The sequence below is a fragment of the Arachis hypogaea genome, chromosome 9, assembly GCF_003086295.3.
Source record: "Arachis hypogaea cultivar Tifrunner chromosome 9, arahy.Tifrunner.gnm2.J5K5, whole genome shotgun sequence".
Lineage (NCBI taxonomy): Eukaryota > Viridiplantae > Streptophyta > Magnoliopsida > Fabales > Fabaceae > Arachis > Arachis hypogaea.
The window spans coordinates 6663077-6684822 of NC_092044.1; the positions used below are offsets into that span (position 1 = coordinate 6663077).

The window sequence follows — 21746 nt, forward strand, 5'->3', positions numbered from 1 at the left end:
TTAAAATTGTACACGCTTTTCGATAAAATGGCCATTTTTCATGTGATAGTTTTTGGAAGAAGAATGGCTCAGCCATAGCCCCCAGAGCCATGCAAGACATGAAAATAACAATAGTCATGAAACTTGCTTGTAGATGCTAATATCATGTTCTAGTAAACCCAAACAATTTAGGATGAGCCAAACGATGATATATGCTGAGGATGTTCTAAAGGCATGTTCTCTTTTTTGGTGTCAAAAAAAAAGAGAGAGAACAGAGATCTCTGGCAAGGAAGTGAAACAGGTGGTAAAGGCTTGGAAGTTGAAACACATCGTGAAAAATGATATGGATGTTGAATCTTGTGTCGCTGTGAGCATGTATTAGTATCACGCTACACTGAGTCCAGTGCATTCACATCATTGGCAAAATATTTCTTAGAAATAGAAGTAAGAAAGTGAACATTAACAATGAAAACAGGGCTCCATTTCATTCAACATACACACAGTCATCCTTACATCCAAACAAAATTACACAAGCTTCTAGTAATTTGAGGTAGGGAAGGGAGGGTTTCATCTTTTGCAGATTTTTTTTTTTCAAAAGAAAAAAGGGCAAACATAAGTTTTTTCCTAAAACAGAAAACTTGAAACAAAATGCTAATTTTCACATGTGAACTTGTGCACACATTAAAGGTGACAATGAACAACAAGCTGTTGGACTCATCAAAAGAACACACTTCTAACAGACTTATGTCATGCTTGGTTTAGCTTTCAAAACTCCAGAATCCTTATTCAAGCAAACATTATCATCAAAGACAATCTTTTTCCTGAATCATGGTTCAAAGCTTTCTGAATGCTAAACCAAACATCCTTTTATCACCAGCCACTGGAATGTCAATTTACTTATCATCCGAATTTAAGCGTTTCTGATAACTTGCTCTTGAAGGTGTTGCGTAGAGATCCCTCCACGAATTGACTGAAGGATAGGATCCACAACTGCTTCTATTGTCTCCATTTAGAAATTCTGATCTTGAGCAATGAGAATGACAGTCATCCATTAAGAGTCTCTTTGAATTCTGAGAGGAACACCTACAAGATTTCAGTTTAGCTTTGGTTGATTCTGTCAGATTCATGTAGGTTGGTTTATTAACACTTCTATCCTCTGCTGCTTCGTCCACAACATTGTTGATCGATGGCAGTGATCCAGATGTACAAGAGGTTGAGGCAGGGCTATCATCATACATGCATTCGGAGCTAACACCCGAAGAAGATGGAGTTGATTGAGTAGTTGTGAGAGACTTGGAAGAAATTCTTGTTATTGCACCGCTGCTTCTTGCTTTGGATAAGCCTCTTTGTTGATGTGAATTGAAGGTTTGTTGATGTGAATTGAAGGGAGCAACAAGATCATCACATTTTCCAGACACTGGAGTCATGTCAAGCGAGCCGAAATTGTTCTCCTCCATTAGCCTGCTCTCCCATGGCTTTGTTGCCATCCAGCGCTCTAACATGCTCAATCGTGAGCTCTTATTGTCTAGGCTGCCTTGCTTGAGAGGTGTGACTGGCTTGGAAGCTCTCGAGCGTGGACTAGCACACACTGTTGATTGCTGAAAGCAAACAATTTTAATCGAATTAAGTAATGAACTGTATTTCGTTCACCATTTAATCGAATTAAGTAATAGAAATCTAGAATAATGGAAATTATAATGGATAGTTAGTAGTATGATTTGAAACTTTCTTGAATTCTGAAAGTAACTTGAATCTCATCACATGTATATTTAAATTCTTAGCTCGAATACATTACCTTGGTATACATTGAGTATGCCATTGCTCTCTCCCTCTTAATTGCTCCTTCTTGCCTCATTTGAAGTTTTGCTTTAACTTCCTCTGCTGTTCCTGGAATGTCGCACCAGCCGTCCTGAAAATTTTCATACATTTGAAACATCTCAATATCAACTTGAATTGGAACCAAACATACAAGAACAAATGTGCCAACTGCCAAGTGATCCGCGAAAGATGTTAGTTTTGAAAGAAATTTGCATCAATTAGAACAAATTGATGTCTAAGAAAACTAAAAATTTATATCAATTTCAAAAAAGAGAGACTACATTGACATTTAAGATCAGTGCAGGACTAATTTGAGTGTTATGTATATATATCTTTGGATGACATGAGTATTTTTCTCCATTAGAGAATCTTTTTTGGGGGGAGGAATTTAAAAAGCTTTTACAATACCTCAGCCTCCTTAATAGGATCAGCTTGGTTGCGGTACTGATCTAATAGTGTCTGCACGGCTTTCCCTTCTGGAGAGTTCCTCACATTCCTAGCGCGGACGCGAGCTTGAACTCGAACAAGAGCCTGCATGCACCTTAGAGTAACAGCAGCTTGCTTCCTCACTAGCCTTCCGCGAAATATAGCTTGCAGCCTCACCACTGCCCTCAACGCCCTCAAAGCTTGTCTTGCCTGCAACATTCATCGCATAATTAAGGTAAAAAACTCAAAATAAACAAGTAAGAGAAATACAAATACAATAACATGGAACACAAGTTTAACATACTAACACAAGGATCAAGTTTGCAACTATGAACTACCTCTCTCTCTGGTCAAATCGAACCCCACCAACATTGTCCTCAAGCATTCCTTAGGAAACTAGAAAAAATTGTGGCTTGATGTCTTACCATGGACTAAGCTTCAATAGGTCAAAGTCTTACCATGGTTGAACTCATTCAAAATTAGGATCTAGTTAGTAATTCTTCTGCAAAAGATCATGCTGTGATCTTAGGAATCCTGATCCTTACCTGATCCGGAATTTTAGTAATTTAACATCAACTAACTATTGCATGTTAAAGATACTAGAATTAGAAGTTGAGAGTTGTGATTAAAGGAAAAAAAAAAAATTCAAACTTTCAATGCATTGATGGATTGGAAGATTTTGCCTTTTTTACGCAATAGTGTCCCCTAAGGCTACAGTCTAAATAGATGTGAGGCCAAATCAATGATTTTCATATTAAACAAATCAAGATTAAACACACATAATAACTAAAATAAATAAAAATTCCCTCGAAGAACAAGGAGCATCAGGATCACCATCATACAAAAAGTTTGAAATTGATCAAAAACATCAAAGCGTGTGGACACGGTGACTTACCAAGAAGCCTCGAAAAATAGCTTGAATGCGTATAGCAGCCCATTCCTGCTTGATCACCATGAAATTTTTGTGGGGCGCTCTCACCACTGTTGCCACCGCGGCATTAAAAGCAACTTCATCATCCACCAAAGAAGAAAAAGCCTTGTGAGAACCGTCACCCTTCTTCGTCGAGGATCCAAAACCAAACCCTTCTGAAGAACTTCTCCATAGCTTCCATTTCTTCTTGCTCTTATCACCACCACCACCACCCCTCTCCTGTAAGAAAATGATAAATAAGAATCACAAAAGCATAACCAAACACACACAAAGAAGAAGATTGTGATGAAGTTGCAAACTTGATCGCTGGTGGAGGGCTTTCTGTGAGATATGAGTGATTTAAACCATTTTCCTGAGCCACCCATTTGAGAAAAAAAACTTGAGAGCAAAGGACAAAGATCAGATTTTTATTGATGGGGTTGTGAAAAATGTGAAGAATGCAAAATGTTGTTGAGTTTGGTTGGTTTAATTAAGACTTAAGAGTGAAGAGGAGATGAGAAGAATGAAAGAGAAGTTTTTTTGAAATTTGAAATGTGTGCGAAAAAGTGTCCAAAAGAAACAAAAACAGAACATAACGGATACGAGGACTTTTCTTTTTGTTTTCTCTGTCTTACACCTTACGTGTACCGCTATGAGTTGACCTTTTCATGAATGCGACCTCTGAATGGTGAAAACGGTGCCGTATAACGCGAATATCTCGTACAAATATTCTCAGCTCAATGGGCTTCAAATTCCAACCTCAAAATCGAAAAACTCATCTCATAATTATCAAACACAAATGTTAAACAAATGTTAAACGGTCCGGTTGTATACTAATTGAGAAATGAGAAGCATTAAATAATTTAATATATTTAATTAAATTATTATTTAACTTTTTTAATTATTAATTTTACATAAACATCTGCATATAAATATTTACTTTATTAAGTAATCGATCATTTTTTCCATTCATCTTATATTTGAGTTAAAATTATTTTATTTTATTTTATTTTTAACTAAAAAAACTGACCTTCTAGCATTTTTAACAATAAACTCAATTAAGGTATTGAGTCATTACTTATTAGTTATTACAAGAGTCTAATTAAAAAAAATAATAGCTAACCTTAACATATTTTTTAAAAACTTTTTTTATTCTTATAATCCAATTAGGGAATTAATAAAAAAAAGTAAACTATCATTTCTACCTACAAAAATTGAAAACGGTGATATATCTATTTATAAAAAAAATTACTATTTGTATTCATCAAACATAGATTTTATACAACAAAATTATCCAAATATTAAAAAATTACATAAAAACTCCAAATTATCTTTATCATTCATCTACATCATCTTTTTCCTCCTCATTAACCACTCCATCATTCTCATATGCTCATCACCTTACCACCACCACCACCACCACCACCACTAACCCCATCTGTTGCCGTCCTCCTTTCACCGTGGCCACCCCTCCTTCTCTCCTTTCCTGTCTCGCCCTCGCCAACAAGGAGATCTTCGCACCAGCCCTTGTTTCGCTGCCGCCAACAATCCTAGAGCCACAGTGCCCTCCCTCTCATCTCTTCACTTAACGTGGCTACCTTCTCCTCATCACTAAATTATTGCCGTCGATGGGCCACCGCGCCAGCCGCCACCACCTTAGTCCCCTTTGTGAACTAAAACCACGGCGAGCTCTCTCTCTCTTTTTCTGTCTCTTCGCCATCTGTTTTAAACCACTGAACCCTAATTCACTTCTCCTTCTCTTCTTCCTCTTCTTCTTTCCTCTTCAAAAACCAGAGACCTCTGAACCACCATCACAGCCCTGTCATCATCGCCGTCTGCACTTCCAGCCGCCAGAACTGCCACGAACCACCATCGTCTCCACCATCTACAACGAACCCGAGCCACCCTCACCGTCCTAGTCGTTCTTTCTCTCGATTCAGACCACTGCTAGCGAGCCACTCACCAATCTCGCACCTCCTCCACCGAACCCTAACTCAGCCCCTATTATCACTCTCTCTTCTACTCCAAGGAGCTGCCGACGACGTCACCATCATCATCAGCTTCTCAATCACTGAATCTTTAAAGTAAATATCGTAATTAATGTCTCTTTTGCCGAAACAGAACAAGCTCACTCCTGCCTCTCAGAATTTGGCTTAGGTGAGGGTTGTTTAATTTTCCACATAGCGTGTTTGAGTTTGACAATTGATTTGTTGTATGGGTATTAGATGATAGCACTCTGTTCTGAATTCAATGAAAAGTTAAAAATAATGATAATAAGGGTAATTTAGAGTTTTTATGTAATTTTTTAGTGTTTAGATAATTTTGTTGTATGAAACCCATATTTCATAAATATAAATAGTAATTTTTTTTTCTATAAATAGATATATCAATATTTTTAACTTTTTTAAATAGAAATAACAGTTTACTCTAATAAAAAAACAACAACAAACATCAGCAAATAAATAGGCAAATCTAATGCAGTTTGCACTTTTTAAAATGTTTCAACAATCTACTCCCATCCATACAAGTCCCAATTCTGATGTCAAAAGACACCTTGCGATTGAGGAATGGTGATGGACGTGCCATCATATACAATGACAATGTGGATGATGACGATGAGATCTTCGCTCCTCCACTTCGATCAAACTCAAAATATCAGCATCTTTATCATTGAAAAAGATACCTAAGAATCGATGAACGCGCATATGAATTTGTGAACATAATCGAAAGATTTTTATTTTTGATTTGGATTCGGTTCTTGATCTCTATAATCATTTATTATTTCTAATTTTAATGTGGAATGCTTTAATATTTTTCAATAAAAATCTACTAAATTCTTATTGAGGTTGAATAACAATTCTCTTATGAGTAAGAGTCGTAATTTTAGTATATATAGAGACTAAAATCTTATTTTACTCTATTTATATTAGACTATTAATTTTTATTAAATTTTAAATTTTCAAATAAAAGAATAATATTGATTTTATTTTTATTAAGACTCCAACGAATAAGTAATATTGACTTATTTTTTTATTTAAAATTTAAAAGTTAAAACAACTAAGCAGAAAAAAAAAGTCTTAAGAGATTTAAAAGGGATCTCTAACTTTAAGCACCAAACAATTTATACATTCGACATTAGAATTATTAATAGGAATAAAAGTCTCCAGATAATTTATTTTACAAATCATCTCTTTACCATAAATTTTAGACCAAAAAAATCTTCTCCATATAACAAATAATTTTTCTTAAAAAATATTGTAACTCTCTATTATTCCAAATAGTTTCATTGCCAAATTGAATAATTTCTATTTCAATGTCTGTTAATACAAAACTAATTCGATCTCTAATTTTTTATTATTTAAATCAATACTAATATTACTTTATATAAGTCAAAATATAAAATAGATAATGAGACTTGCGAAACCCAATCAGGCATTGGGCATTGAGGCCGATTCCAGACCTGGTGCACAGATAGAGGAAGAAGAAACCAAGAGTGAGAGAGAGGAGAAAGAAGGGATGGAGCGAAAAGGGAACATAGATATGAGTGTGAATAGCAAGAATAATTGTTAAAAAAAAAAAGTAAAATATCGTTTTTGTCTCCAATATTTGGGATAAATCATATTTGTGTTCCTAATGTTTAAATCGTCCTATTTGTATCACTAACGTTTGTAAAAGTGATTCAATATTATTCTCCCGTCAATTACACATCATAAACGCTTTAGTTTGAGTTTTAAAAATCTCTTCTTGAAGTTAAAATCCAAATATCTGATATAGAATCGATGATCCACTCCGAAAAATAACCCATCAAAAGTTAAAATTAATTCCTACAATATTTACATAATTCACTTTTCTAGGGATATAATTGAATCTAAACACAAATAGTGGGTATAATATTAAAATCGAACACATCCAAGTGAGACTTAATTGAAAATGAATACATCCAAGTAAGAATAATTGAAAAATATAATATGATTTGTTAGTATAATTGATAGTAGGATAACATTGAATCACTTTTATAAACGTTAGAGATACAAATAGGACGATTTAAACGTTAGGGACACAAATAAGACTTATTCCAAACGTTGGAGATAAAAATAATACTTCACTCAAAAAAAATAATGTTAACAAAAAAGAGAAGAGTTAGCCAAGTCAAAAGTTAATTTTCTATAATTTTACGACGAAATATTAACAAAACAAGGACGATTGACTAATTAAAAATTAAATAACTATTATCTAAAATGAATATAAAAACATAATTCATTCATGCACCCTAAGATTCCCATTGTTAAAGATTGGACTATTCTCTTAGCAGGATGAGTAAGAAACATTAGTCAGGTTCTCCATCTAATCTGATTACCAGCTTTGACAATGGGAGATGCCAAAGTCAGTGCATCTAATCTATTAATCACCTTCAAACACGTAGCTAATAATTAAAGTTATGTAATTGTTCTACAATTCTAGTCTAAACTCCTATTAACGGATCACTAAATTGGTAGTTAAATAAATAATTCAATGCATGCTTTCATATATAGACAATTGTAGAGTTGAATGGGACTCCTGAAAGCCATAATTTGGTGTAAGACAACTCATACCTTGTGAATGTAAAAATTTTCTTTATTAAGTAAAATTCCCATGAATTAGGCACTAACAAGGGAAAATTACTATTTAGCATGTGAAAAAGAAGATTAAAAATAATATTGTGTCTAGAATCATTGGCAGCACAATGAGAATTTGCCAATTTGGTCAATTCAGCTCATGACTATGAAGGGGGGTTTTATGTCATTATTGAACCAAGCAAAATGTTGATCCACTTTTTAAAAAAAAGGTTTCTTTTTGGTTTGTCTTTTGGAAACATGAGCCAAATCTTGACTTCGATATGCTGAGTGAATTGAATGCAAATAAGTCGCATGTAACAGAGGCAGATGCAGGGTTCCAAGTTCCTTGTTGGTCTATGTTATTCGAATGTAGAATGTGAGACCAATTATGCGCATCACTGACGCAATCCCTAACTGCATGCGTGCTTAATGGCTACAATACTTACCTTCATCACAAAGAAAAGAATGGATAACCCCATTATTCTACTAAAAGCTGAATTATAGAATAAAGATGTAAGTTTACGAATTTTTTTTTATGGGATGAGATAATATTTGAAAAATTATGGTCTATACTTTAAATAATAATAATATAATAAAAAATAACTAAAAAAAATTATATTCTCTTTCTATATAATTTTAATCTGTATAGTAGAGTGTTCTTTACTAAAATCGGACGAATTCATTTTTTTTGTGTCCCGGTATTTTTTAACTCAACAACTAATGACTATTCTATCGCGTATCTGAAATTTATTTAAAGGTTTGTCACTGGCTAATAAATTGCTGCATGTGTAAAATAAAATTCAAATCAACGACACTTACTTAAACAAACGACTAAAATGAGTAAGATGGCCACACAAGTAACTCAAATTGGTTGGATAATAAATTCAATTTAATCAATTTTAGTATTTAACACATAATCTTGTAAAAATGGATTGAATTCGTTCTTATTTAGATTGGACATGATCAGGTTTCATCTTACAAATTAATTTTAAACGGATTAGATAAATTTAAATCCGAGTTAAAAAAAAGTTGAACTTGATCCAAAATTCACCTAATTAAATTTTAATTAATTTAGTACATTTTTTATTTAAATCCAAACCAAGTAACCAAGCTTTTAGGATTCTCTATTTGGTTAAGAATTGCATAAACAAAAGATATCTGTAAATATTTATGTATTATTGTATTTGTTTATTTAAAAATTTTTAAGAAATAGTAAATATATTTTTTCACTAATTTGCATGTGCCATAATACAATTTTTTTTTGCATAGTCAGTTAATTAAATTTAAACTTTGAAATGCCTATGCAAGTAATGAGAAAGAAAATAAAATAAATTATATTTACTAAAAAAAAGGATATTATCAACCCCTTTCATTAATTTATGCACCTATTTAAAACTAACCATTTATTTGGATTTGAATGGAGTACTTTGAGGCACAAATTAGAAAAACCAAAGGAAAAGTAATTTACATATTAAATTATTAATTGACTTACAAGTATGGAAGATTAACCCATCTCCTACAATACAATTTGGGGAGAAGGGGAAAAATGATACAATAGAAGCCGAATGACCAAAAGAACTAGCCAAGAAAAAACCAAATAAAAAAATCTTGGACCATCAAAATAAAAATAAATAAATAAAGGAAAAAATAAATCTTGTGTGGTTAGATCCTTTGTGCTGTATAAGATTTATGATCCTATTTTTCTGTACTAAATCTTATGGTCCAAATTAGAATATGGTTATTGATCACATTATGCCTAAAAAATGATGAATCACATAATGTAAAACCCTAACATATACAGGAATTAGGAACTAATTTTTTGGTTTCTTATCGCATTTTCCAACCCAACAAATTAAGAACTAATCCGTCGTGGATCGAAATTAATTTGTGGGAGTAGCATTTACCCTTGGGCTTGGAAGACCCATTTGTGCAAGTCTAGGGGATAGATGAACTTTTGGACTTGGTCTTGGAGATGGAATTGGAGCTTTAAGGTCAAACCTTCCATGGTTGACTCTTGGTGAAAAATTGAGTTGTTCAAGTGCCCTAACTTGGAGATTAGGAGGGTATTCTCTCACACAACCAATTCTAGGACCAACTCCTGTTGTCCATTTATTACCCAATAAATTCTTGCTATCTTTGGGTTTTGAATCTTCAACATTGGTACCAAAATGACCCACATTTTCTTGATTATTACAATTATTGTTGCCATTGGATGAGTCATCACTTGAATCAACATTTCCTTCTTTGGACTTAAATTGAGGTGTAGAAGGTGGGACATCATCATCAATTGCATATTTCTACAAATCAAAAACCCATCAAATTAACATTAAAAGGTTATGTTTAATTAAATTCAACAATATTGGGCTTGGTGACCTCAAATCAAAAGACCAAAATGAAACCAATGTCTATATACAAACAAAGGGATTTGTCTCAATAATGTGATTTAATGTATTATTCACCTTTACATTTGTCATGTCCACATTATGTTCCATCAAGAATCCTATGAATTCCTTGAAATTCTTCTCTGTAGGGCGGTAATGACCACTATAGGGCCAAATAGCCTGCATAAATATATAAGAATTATCATCAATTATACTTTTATATCATCATAACATTTATTAAAAAAATTACAGTTAATTTAAATGTATATCATACATGGAGAACTCCATTGTGGACAACCATTCTTCCAGATGCAATTGTTGCACCACCAGCTAGAAAACTTGAATGCTGAAATTGACCCTTTTTCTTCTCACCAACATACAAAATTCTTGATGAACTAAGAACAAAAATCCACTTTGATCCCTCAGCAGTGTGAACAAGCTCTTGGTTTTTTCTATAAATAAGCTTCCCTCTATTCAGAGTTACTTCATATGCCTCCCTCTCTTTCTGCAATTATAAAGAAATGAATTTAGCTAACATGTGCTTGATGTTAAAATTATTATTAGTAAAATTTTTAAATATTTTATTTTAATAAATAAATAAGAAATTCATTAAAAACTTAAATATTATTTGTTGTTATAGAAAAATTCATTAGTAATCTTAACATACATTTTAAAAGGATACCTTCATTAAATCCTTAAAAATTACTACTAAAATTTAAAAAGAATTTATTTGCTACTAAAATGCATCACAAAATCATTTGTCTCCTTGAAGCACTCAATACAAATTATATGTCATCATGTTGTTATTAATTAGTTACTCTAAGGTTTTTGTACCTAAATTGATTGAATAGTCAACAAAGCTAGTCTTCTGACTCTTTTCCCAAGCACCAAATAGCACTCTAGAATTGACCAAGCATTGCTTAGTCAACGCACTCAACTTCATCAATATAAAAAATGACATAATAATACTTAATTGCTTTGATTTGATAAATTACTAATTAATGCAAAAGTTTTATATATCACTCAATTATATACTACTTTCATTAAATTAATTAAAAGTTACTAAAATCAGACTTGTGGTTACACGTGATTAGTATATAATATATATATTTTTGTGGCATTGTGAATTTCATGAGGTCAAAATAAGTGATGAATAACTTACTGGTCCAAGGTACTTTATGCATTGCTTGTGTAGTTTACTTCTTGGGCACTCCTCAATATTTACTTCTTTTCCATCTCCAATATCCAACCTTCATTTCACCAATATAAAATTATGAAATTACAAAATTAATTAACTTATCACATAACAATAATAATAATAATAATAATAATAATAATAATAATAATAATAATAATAATTTACCAGTAGAAAAACGGTTGTGAACTCTGGCTGTGAAACCAGATGTCATAATATAAGTGTAAGTTGTGGCCATAACGATGACGAGGATCAATCTGCAAAAACAACATCAACATCATATTAATGAGACAAAATAGTTAAAAAATAAATAAATTACTTTTTTATTTTTATAATTTTATTAAATTTGTAATTAAAATTTTATATATTTTTAATTAAATTTTACATTATTTTTAATTTTATAATTAATTTTTTTAATATAAAAATAAAAATAACTGAATATTTATCTGTAAATTAAAAATATTTATTTTTAAAAATTTAATTAGATATTTGACTACATATATTTTTTTTTAAAAATATTTTATTAGTTTTAATATTTTTAACATAAAAAATATCTAATTATAAAATTAAAAAATAGTATAGAGATTTAATTTTTAAAAAAATATAAAAATTTAGTTATAAATTTAATAAAATTATAACAATCAAAAAAATAATTAAATTTTTAAAAAATATATTTTTAATAATTTTCACTTAATAAATATACTTGTTTTAATTTGTAGTCAAATCTTAATGCTTAAGCTAATAAGTAATAAGCATTGACCAATACCAAAATATAATAATATAGTATATATGGTAAAGTGAATTAAAAAGTCATATATAAGTCAAAGTTTGGACGTATGAGCTTACAGCTTCAAGCCAGTGCCTTAGAGCCAATTTTTGCGCCTTATCATCTTTGCATAAACCCTTTCCCACCTACCAAAAATGGAGCATAAACTTATATTATTGATAACTACATTAACCAAAGAGAAATTATGTCGGAAGAGAATGAAAACTTTGAATTCTTTTCTGTGGTCCCAGTCAAATATATAATTGTGATTTTAAAGGAAAAAAAAATCCGGACCCACAATTTTTTAAAATAAAATAAATGATATATATATTCTCTTAATAAATTTTTAATTATATTTTAAGTTTCTAAACATTGAAAATTTTATTTATTTATCATCATAAAAATAGAAAAAATAAATAAATAATTGTTTATTTTAAATATGATGATGATAATTTATAATATATATAAATTCCTCATGAAAAAAGAAAGATATTATTATAGTCATGTGACAAATTTATTCAAAGATTCTTAGGGGTTATAATATATACCTTAGCAGCCATGGTCCTAGCCCTTGCCCATTTTGAAACAGCTGTTTCCGATTTATCAGAGTCAAAGTGTGAGATTGAGCATCGGTTCAGAGCAGCAAAGTCCAAAGCTTTCCACCTACAATTTTTTCAAACAAAATAATATTAATAAATAATAATATGTTCTATATTCTTTATTAAATAGTAGTAATTAATCATGGTTCTATATATATGTCTCTCCTATGAAAATATATAAAAATTCGAATTAATAAGTTTTTATTCACTTAATGAATCTAAATGAATATATTTATTAGAATATGCAAGGCTTTCATGAATTTTAATACCCTATATATTTATATTATTAAAAAGTAAAAACATTTGGCTCTTATTTTAAAAAAATTAAAAAATAAATATATTTAGACACAAAATATTTAAGGTGGAATCATATTTTTTAATATAGCACTATGTCTAAGCAGACAATTAGTTAGAAATAGGAAGAAGACAAGGAGTATATATTAATATAAAACACTTAAAATATTGAAACTTTACCAAAATCAAGATTAAAATACTGAAACTTTACCATAGCTCTTCACAAATAACAGCACAATCTGCAAGATTTCTTCTGGTTCTGTAACTCTTATAAACTTTCTGAAGCTTTATTGCAGCAACATCAAGCTCCCTAATTGGCTTTGGTGATGAGAACCAAAATTCTGATTTTGGAACCACAATTGTTGGTTTTTGCTCATTATTATTTACAATAATGCCACCACCACCACCTCCAACTCTATTCTCATTTTTTGAATCATCACAATGATTCTCTGATGGGAGTAATAAGTACTTGAATGAGAATGTGGTTTGAAGTTTCAAGTTCCCAACTTTTCTTCTCTTCAAGCATGTTGTAGATTCTTCAGAATTAACAACTTCATCTTCATCCAAATCATTCCTTTGGGGCTCATAAAACTCATCAAAGTTTCTTCCTTTCTTGAAGCTCATTGTTCTTTCCATTGGTCTCAAAGTAACCATTTCCATTTTCCTCTGCAGAAACATTTAAACACAAGACACTTAGAAAATTTTCAAGCAATAACGTTCGTTAGTTTGCAATTTAATGAGAAGAGTTGTGAAGTACTAACTACTAACTAAACACATTGAATGCACCAAATTGAAGAAGGAAAACTTAGAATATATAGTAGCATTATTGTTTACATGCATGGAATACAATTCTTTTCCAGAATTTGTCAAATTATGAAACATATACAATACAATAATTCTCAGAAAATTCAATAAAAGAACCATTCACTACCCCGTAAGATAAGTAAATCAAGAAGAAGAGGAAAAATCAAACATGACCAAGTCAATCATTAGAATGAATAAAAAATAAATAAACATTAATGGCATTCGACCAACATCTTAATTAAATTGACAGCAACTCCTACCTCTGATCTTCATCACCCCATGATTTAATTCTCTATTAAATAATTACTCATTCTTTGATCATACCATAATGTTGAAGCTTTAGGTGACACGTATTATAATAAGTCATGTGAGGTTTTCAAATTAAAAGAAAAAAGGAAGGGAAATTTGACAGAAACAGAACAATGTAATGAAGTGGCAGAAAGAGAGGATAATCACCTTAGAAATTATACCAAGTCAGAATATTGTTCTGTATGTATGATTCACTTTTAGAATAGAAATTAAATGGGGATTGGTTCTATGTTTTATAATGCACGAGTTTGGAATTGGAAGACATATAAAAAGGGTTGGAATAGAAGTTCACTTTCTTGAGTTTGTAGTTTCAAATACGCAAGAGAACAAGACATTGCAGAAAATTGGTTCCCTCTTTGGAATTTTGTGGCACCAATGAACAGGTTTTTGTTTGAATGGAAATTTGTGTAAAGTTCTTAATTAGTCCCACTAAATGGGCTGTTTTGAATATAGGGAAAATTGAAAAAGAAATTATAGTGTGTCTTAGCTTGTAGAGCAAGTATTACACATAATATAATATATAATATAGAATTTAATTTTGATGTACAGTCACATGTGTAATGTCACATAGTTAAAATAATTATTTTACTACATGAATGGTCATCCAAAAGAACAGATGTAATTAAATGACTGTATAAAATACTTTATATTATTAGTACATTAAAATTAAACTCTATAATATAATATTTTTTTTTGGTGACTACTCTATAATATAATATAAAATAAATACTTAAATTGATAGTCAATAAATTTTAAATAAAATATTTGGTTTTTATAAATTTTTATTTTTTACAAGTCTTCAAAAATTATTTTTATTAGATAAATTGGTCTCTTTTGTCGTTTTGAATAGACATTAATCAATAATAATATTTTTGAGACTTAATTTTCCTTTAATAAATTTATTAGTGACTTGTTTATAAAATTGTATATTAAAAGTTTGATTAAAAGTGACTAAAAACTAATTTATCCGACGAGAATAATTATTAAAAACTTTTATTAAATAGAAATTTATTAAAAATTAAAATGTCTTATCTAAATTATTTTTAGGATTAATTTGAATATTTAATTTATAATATAATATGTTTTCGGTAATAGTGTTTTTATGAGTATGTGAAAAGCTTATGGTGTACGCGGAGATGTGAAATAATCACACAATCAGTCAAACTTAAAAGCTTAGAAAATAAAGAATTAAAATGAAGACTTTGTTTGTTCATGATGGCATTTTCTTTCACAGTTACTAGTGTAAGAGTGATGGAGAAAGATGTTGATTGAATTGAACTGTGTGTGTGTGTTTGCTTTTCGGAAGTTAAGTTGGTGAAAGATGCTAATTAAATAATTGAACATTAGTAATAATTAATATTTGTGTGTTTGCTTAATTTAATTTTGGGAATCAATTTTATTGATATGGAAGGAGTGTGCATGTCATTTCTGAATATGGCATTATGGGATTCCATACTAATATGTGGGGCAGCTTTTTTTCTGGTGTCAGATATATGAAGTCAGACTCTGTGATATGTTTGTTTTTCAGTTTTGGACCAACAAATCGGTTGGTCCGATTTGAAGAGGATGGATTTTTGAATCTTCTGATAGTGATAATCGGACCCTCCGAATTGTTAGTAGAGTGTATTTTTTTTAATTCGTTTAATCAAATCGGAGGGTACGATTAGGTTATTTTAATATATTTTTGAATGAAGCATACCTAATCGGAGGGTCCGACTTGTTGGTGACTCTAAACAAAAGTGTCTGAATGCAGGTGAGGACCTACTCGCGTCTTCTTCTCCTTCTTCAACGATTCTTTCCTCTGGTTTTTTTTTCTCTGTTTCTTCTTTACTTAGCATAATAGCTATAGATCTAGTTCTCAAATTTTTTATTTTGCTTATGTGATTAAGAGTAATAAGTGACAGAGTTTTATTGAAAGTGTATTATTTTAGTCAGATTTTGTTACAAACATCTGAAGGAGTAACATTTGTTTGTGAAAATCCGTTAGATGTTGTGATTCCTTTCACAATCTCATTTGAAGAGCTCAAAGGTGTGATCTGTGAAAAGATTCATTCTGAGAGGGCAAGATGAGTAGCATGTATTCTATATAGATACCCTATACAAGTGTTTAGTGGATTCGTCCAGTTTCAAACCAAATATGTAACGGACGAAGCGAGCATGCAAGAGATGTTTTCAATGTATATTGAAAATCGGAGTCAACTCGCGTTCATCGAGTTGTATGTTGAGTTTGAGCAATCTGAGGCCGACCGGAATATTCTGCGGGAACATTACAATAGCGACAGCGAAGAAGAGTTCGAAAGCAACTACGAAGTTGTTGGTTCAGATGGAGATGAAGATCAAGGTGACGGACCTGTGGCTCCGGATGTGTCAGATGTGGCAAATACACTGGCAAACGAAGTGCCGTTTGAGGAGCCATCATTCATGCGAGTTTTGGATTTGGAAGTCATGCATGTTTCGGAGTTTCCGGATTATACAAATACAGGTACGTAATTCTCTGTATTTATAAAATGTATTAGAATTTTTTAATAATTTATGTTGATAGTTGAACCAACTAGCTAAATAAAGTATGAAAATATACTGGATTAGTATTTAATTTTGTTTACCTGTTTGTGTATTTAAGTTTAAGAAAGTTTTTTTTAGCAAGTGATTGAATTAGTTGAATACAAATTAGAAATTATATAGAAATTATTAAATCAGTTAAATATCAGTTAGGATTTATGAATTAAGTTAGAAAACTTCAGTAAATATATAAAGGTGTATTTATTAGTAAATTAGTAAATTAGATTAATATAAATTAGTATTTATTAGTAAAATAGTAAACCAGTGAATTAGTTAAATAAAAATTAATATTTGTTAGTAAATTAGTTGAAAATAAATTCGCAGTCATTGTAAATAAGTCAATTAGTTAAATATAAAAAAATTGGAGCTAAGTCATAATTGATGCAGTAAAAAATTGTTTACGTTTATTTTCGATGTTACAATATTTGTTTTTTAAATATGTTTTGTATGGCTGTCTTTGTGGCAGAAATTCTTTTTGTCGCAGATGGTGAATTTGCTGTTGGTATGGAATTCAGTTTCAGGAAAGCTGTTATTAAGGCGATAAAAGAGTATACCATACAAAGAAGCGTAGACTACCGAGTGTATGAGTATGAGCCATTGACATTTTATGCTAAGTGTACACAGTATGGGTCAGGGTGTGATTGGCTTATTCGGGTTAACATGATCAGCCAGAAGTACTGTTGGGTTATAAGGAGGTATAATGGCAGTCACACATGTACTAGAGCAACAATTTCTCAGGATCATTTGAAGTTGGATTCGAATACAATTGCAGAAACAATAAAGCCGTTGGTTGAGGCTAACCCCGCCTTAAAGGTAAAATCGGCTATAGCAGAGGTGCAATCGAAGTTCAACTACATGGTTAGTTATCGGAAAGCATGGTTGGCTAAGCAAAAGGCAGTGAAAAAAATATTTGGAGGCTGGAAAGCATCGTACGAAGTCTTGCCTATATGGTTTGAGGCCATGTGTCATAAGGAGCCATCAGCTGTTGTTCATTTTGAGACTATGCCTGCATATCAAGGTGATTACTTGGTGACTGATATTCGGGTATTGCATCGGGTCTTTTCGAGTTATTACCCCTGCATTAGAGCATTTAGACATTGTAAGCCAGTTGTCCAGGTGGATGGGACACACTTGTACGGAAAGTACAAGGGTTGTCTACTAGTGGCAGTTTCACAAGATGGCAACAACAATATCATCTCAATTGCGTTTGCTATTGTGGAGGGAGAGACTTCTGATGCATGGTACTTTTTCCTTAGTAACCTTCGTCAGCATATTGTAACTCGGGATGGTGTGAGACTGATATCCGACCGTCATGAATCCATAAATGCCGCCGTGGAAAGGAGTGACGATGCTTGGTCACCTCCAAGAGCTTTCCATATGTTTTGCATCAGGCATATAGAATCGAATTTTCTGAGAAAATTCAAGGCGCCGTACTTGCAGAAACTGGTCGTCAATTTAGGTAACGATCAGCAAAGCTAATTAATACACTAACAGATTTACCTTCTGTAAGTGTGTTTACCTCTTTATTTTCCTTTGTATATTTTTATCATACAGGATATTTGAGGACGGTGCGGAAGTATGAAGTACGATACCAACGTTTACGAGAACGGGGTGAGGCCTACACTAACTGGTTAAACCGAATCCCCCGAGAATAGTACGCGTTGGCTTTTGATGGTAGATATCAATGGGGTCACGACGAATCTAGTGGAATGCATCAACTCAGTATTGAAGGGTGCTCGCAAGCTACCCGTTACTGCCCTTGTGAATGCAATATTTTACAGGCTTAACGAGTTGTTTACACAAAAAAGAGCGGAGGCGGAAGCCCGGGTTAATGCTGGGCATGTGTTTTTTGATGTCGTGACCTTGAAGTTGCATGCAAACCAACTTGCAGCAGGAAACATACAGGTTATTTGCTTTGACCGGCAGAATGAGGTGTTTGAGGTTCGTGAGATGCCAAGTGAACTGGAGTTTGCAGTCGACCTACAAGGCATTCGATGTGATTGTGGTGAGTTCCAGGTGGATAGAATCTCCTGTTGACATGTATTCACATGTTGTGCCAACCAGCGACTGGACTGGCAACTGTATGTGCATGATGTGTATAAGATGGACCAAGTTTGGCGTGTGTACCAAGCAAAGTTTAGGCCACTAGGTAATCCTACTACATGGTCTGCTTATAATGGACCTCGGTTCATGCCAAATTCGTTCCTGAGATAAGTGACAAAAGGTCGCCCCAGAATGACGCGCTTCTTGAATGAGATGGACACGCATATGTTACGTCGGCTTAGGCGATGTAGGCTGTGTGGAGCTGAGGGACACAGCCGTAGCAGATGCCGTCAGTCCGATGGTGTAAATGCCGGCGGAGATACTCAGTAGGTTCACATTCTAAGATGATAATACATATGTAGCATTATATAATATGACATGAGTTATCCATCTTAGTTAACAAATTATTTTATGTAACTTGACCTGCTCTATATAGCGTTATAAAGTATGACAAGCTAGTATTATTCTCCATCTGTATCATTATATAATATGACATCAACTGTCCAAAATGACTTAATTTGATATGCCATTCGTAGTAATATATTCAAAATTTTGAAACACTAATACATAGTCCAAGATCTTAATACATAAATAAGTTCATTAATACTAAAATATTATGAACATACAAAGTAATGTTACCACAGTCCAGGTCATTCATACATAATGTCCAACACATATAAAGTACTCTAAACATAGTCCACATCATTAATACACAAATAAATTTATTACACCGCAACTACTTTCTCATTGTCCACTTTACATCATTCACAAATTTCTTGCATATTTTAGCGGCCTTTTTGAACATGGATGGAGTGTAGCGATTAGCGCTATGATGTGGCGAATCAATCCTCAGATTGTAACCTTTGACTTTGTCATCCGGAGTGTCACAATGACCTGCATACAATTTAATAAAAACAATTAAATTTATGGTTTTAGGTAATCAAAACAAGAGAGATACCACATATCATTTAATCAAATCAGATGGAGATACCATTTATGAACACAACATGAGTCACTAATAGAACATGTAAAGCAAAATACACAATCATATTACCATCATTGCGCGATTCCTCATCCTCATCGAACTCCTCTATCTCATTATCCTCATCATCATCCTCGTCATCCAGTTCATCTACTAGATAAGCATTGGTGTCCTCTTCGAGTGTGTTAGCATCTTCTTCAAGAGGTACCATGGAAACACGGTTAGGATTTTGACTATTAAGAATTTCATGTCCACCTTCACTTCTACTAGAGTCAACAGACACGAATTCTCCAGAAGTAACCGATGAGGTATGGCATGGAAGCCTCGCATCCAACGAATACCTACCTGCCATGAAATCAGGCTGATTGCGATATTGTGAATGTTCAGCATCTGCAGCCATGAACCCAAGCAATTGGCTAAAAGAACATCCTTCTCCTGTTTCAAACTGTAACATACCCCAATATTATTGATGCATTGGAAATGACGGGGTGAAATGTGTCTGAAGTACATATTGGCCTGAGGATTGTGGTTGCTCTTGTGGAATCGGATTTGGAGGTGGTGGTGGCGGCGATTGCATCTCCTGTTCCTCATTATCATCATCCGCATCCTGACTACCCTCATCCATATCCTCATTACCCTGATCCATCTCCTCATTACCCTCATCCATATCCTGATTACCCTCATCATTCTCTTCTATAACAAGGTTCGACAAGTACAAGCGGTCCCCAAATTTTGATCGGTACCAATCCATGTAAGACTCCAATAGATATTGTGAGGGCAACGGAACCTCAGAAAGAATGTGGTTATACCTATTTGTCCAATGCATCACCCAGTATGAATGAGTCGGTGCCGTGACCTAGTTAAGATTCTTAGGACCTGTCAGGACTTCTCCATGCACCTTGTCCAGATTCCGTTCCTGATTAGGTACTCCCTGGACAAAACTGAATTGTCGCCTAATCCTATCGGTAGCATGCCACTCGATGCATTCGAATGACACCAACGGCACTGTTGCGCTCCAGACAACCGATTGCATGTAGATTTTAGGAGGAATTATATTCGGATCTACGCGATCCACAGAATAAGCAGCCCACACAAACTGCCAATCATAAATGAAACTCATAATTACAACCCACATCACAGTTACAATACCAATGCTTCATCATATTTAGCTAAACACTAAATCCGAAAGTAATGCATCTTTAATGAAAACTAACCTGGCCTTCCTAAAGTTCATCAAAGGCCTTCCTAAAGTGACTTAGTGTCAGATATCTATATCGTCGGTCACCACGCTCCCAGTTACGCCACCTAATATGATATATTTATTTAGTGCAACTGAATTCTAAATATCAAGAAACGGATACATTGTAACATAATATTACCTGTTTGCTAGCGAAAAACTGCGGGGTTCCCTAGGAAGCGGCGATAGATAAGGCAGTCGGATCCAAGCCCATCCGAGCAGAAGTGTTAGTGGACCATCGATTTTCTTGCAGTTAAAGCGAGATGCTCTGCATAATGCCCTGTAGAGGTATGCTAAGCATGCTGATCCCCAGCTGTACTGTCCAATACTACCGAAATCACGAAGCAATGATAGAAACTTCCAGTGCACAGTTGCCCCAGATTTATCCCCAAACAAGATCGTCCCGATCAGCAACATAATGTGGCACTTCACATACCTACGTATACTTATCTCATCAGTCAACTGTAAATTTTCTTTTAGATCGCGCAGCCACGTCAGTTTTATGCAACATCCTCTACACTCTTCCTTACACGGTGCAACTCCAAATTGATCCAAACACTCAGCCTGCAACGCTTCAAAACTACTCATTGTCATCCCCGTGACTGGAAGACCATCCGTCAGAAGACCAAGAATTAAAGCCACGTCTTCAAGAGTTACGGCACATTCACCAATGGGAAGATGAAACGTATGTGTATCTGGGTGCCACCGTTCGATTAGAGCATTCACAAGTGCTTTCTAGCACTGTACTACACCAATCTGAGATGCATGATAAAATCCAGTAACTCGTAAATACTCCTCCACCCGATCGTCGTACCGATCAGGAGGAACTGGATGGTCACAGGTCAACAT

The 21746-nt window shown here is 33.1% G+C and overlaps 3 protein-coding genes across 5 annotated transcripts; all 3 read right to left on the reverse strand.

Annotated features, from left to right (window-relative positions):
* Positions 1–438: 438 nt before the first annotated feature.
* LOC112710157 (protein IQ-DOMAIN 6) lies at positions 439–3657 on the reverse strand. Its single transcript, XM_025762275.3, has 5 exons — positions 3454–3657; positions 3119–3373; positions 2206–2433; positions 1775–1888; positions 439–1577 (listed from the first exon to the last, which is right to left on the reverse strand). The coding sequence occupies exons 1-5, from the start codon at positions 3517–3519 to the stop codon at positions 873–875; spliced, it is 1368 nt and encodes a 455-aa protein (XP_025618060.1). The 5' UTR covers positions 3520–3657; the 3' UTR covers positions 439–872.
* Positions 3658–9167: 5510 nt separating this feature from the next.
* Positions 9168–14368, reverse strand: LOC112710159 (IQ domain-containing protein IQM1). Of its 3 annotated transcripts, none has more exons than XM_025762278.3 (9): positions 14224–14368; positions 13175–13629; positions 12619–12733; positions 12151–12216; positions 11473–11561; positions 11272–11359; positions 10384–10614; positions 10188–10289; positions 9168–10025 (listed from the first exon to the last, which is right to left on the reverse strand). In XM_025762278.3, exons 2-9 carry the CDS (start codon positions 13621–13623, stop codon positions 9609–9611), a joined length of 1557 nt encoding a protein of 518 aa, XP_025618063.1. In that variant the 5' UTR covers positions 13624–13629; positions 14224–14368; the 3' UTR covers positions 9168–9608. The 3 variants fall into 3 exon arrangements, with proteins under 3 accessions (XP_025618063.1, XP_025618065.1, XP_025618066.1); XM_025762280.3 differs by having other exon boundaries at positions 14028–14313; XM_025762281.3 differs by lacking the exon at positions 14224–14368 and adding an exon at positions 13725–13881.
* A 6148-nt stretch (positions 14369–20516) lies between these two features.
* On the reverse strand, positions 20517–21746 carry LOC140175036 (serine/threonine-protein phosphatase 7 long form homolog). The gene is made up of 3 exons (XM_072201934.1): positions 21650–21746; positions 21040–21541; positions 20517–20814 (listed from the first exon to the last, which is right to left on the reverse strand). Exons 1-3 carry the CDS (start codon positions 21744–21746, stop codon positions 20517–20519), a joined length of 897 nt encoding a protein of 298 aa, XP_072058035.1.

What these genes read in the sequence shown, in the direction of transcription:
- LOC112710157 (XM_025762275.3), bottom strand. Translation starts at nt 3,519, where the DNA reads ATGGGTGGCTCAGGAAAATGGTTTAAATCACTCATATCTCACAGAAAG. An exon ending in AGCCCTCCACCAGCGATCAA is followed by an intron (nt 3,374 to 3,453) that starts GTTTGCAACTTC and finishes ATTTTCTTACAG; the next exon opens with GAGAGGGGTGGTGGTGGTGG. An exon ending in CTATTTTTCGAGGCTTCTTG is followed by an intron (nt 2,434 to 3,118) that starts GTAAGTCACCGT and finishes TGAATGTTGCAG; the next exon opens with GCAAGACAAGCTTTGAGGGC.
- LOC112710159 (XM_025762278.3), bottom strand. Translation starts at nt 13,623, where the DNA reads ATGGAAATGGTTACTTTGAGACCAATGGAAAGAACAATGAGCTTCAAG. An exon ending in TCACAACCGTTTTTCTACTG is followed by an intron (nt 11,360 to 11,472) that starts GTAAATTATTAT and finishes GGTGAAATGAAG; the next exon opens with GTTGGATATTGGAGATGGAA. An exon ending in TCCACAATGGAGTTCTCCAT is followed by an intron (nt 10,290 to 10,383) that starts GTATGATATACA and finishes ATATTTATGCAG; the next exon opens with GCTATTTGGCCCTATAGTGG.
- LOC140175036 (XM_072201934.1), bottom strand. Translation starts at nt 21,746, where the DNA reads ATGTTGACCTGTGACCATCCAGTTCCTCCTGATCGGTACGACGATCGG. An exon ending in TTATCATGCATCTCAGATTG is followed by an intron (nt 21,542 to 21,649) that starts GTGTAGTACAGT and finishes TAACTCTTGAAG; the next exon opens with ACGTGGCTTTAATTCTTGGT. An exon ending in AGTTTTTCGCTAGCAAACAG is followed by an intron (nt 20,815 to 21,039) that starts GTAATATTATGT and finishes AATATGATGAAG; the next exon opens with CATTGGTATTGTAACTGTGA.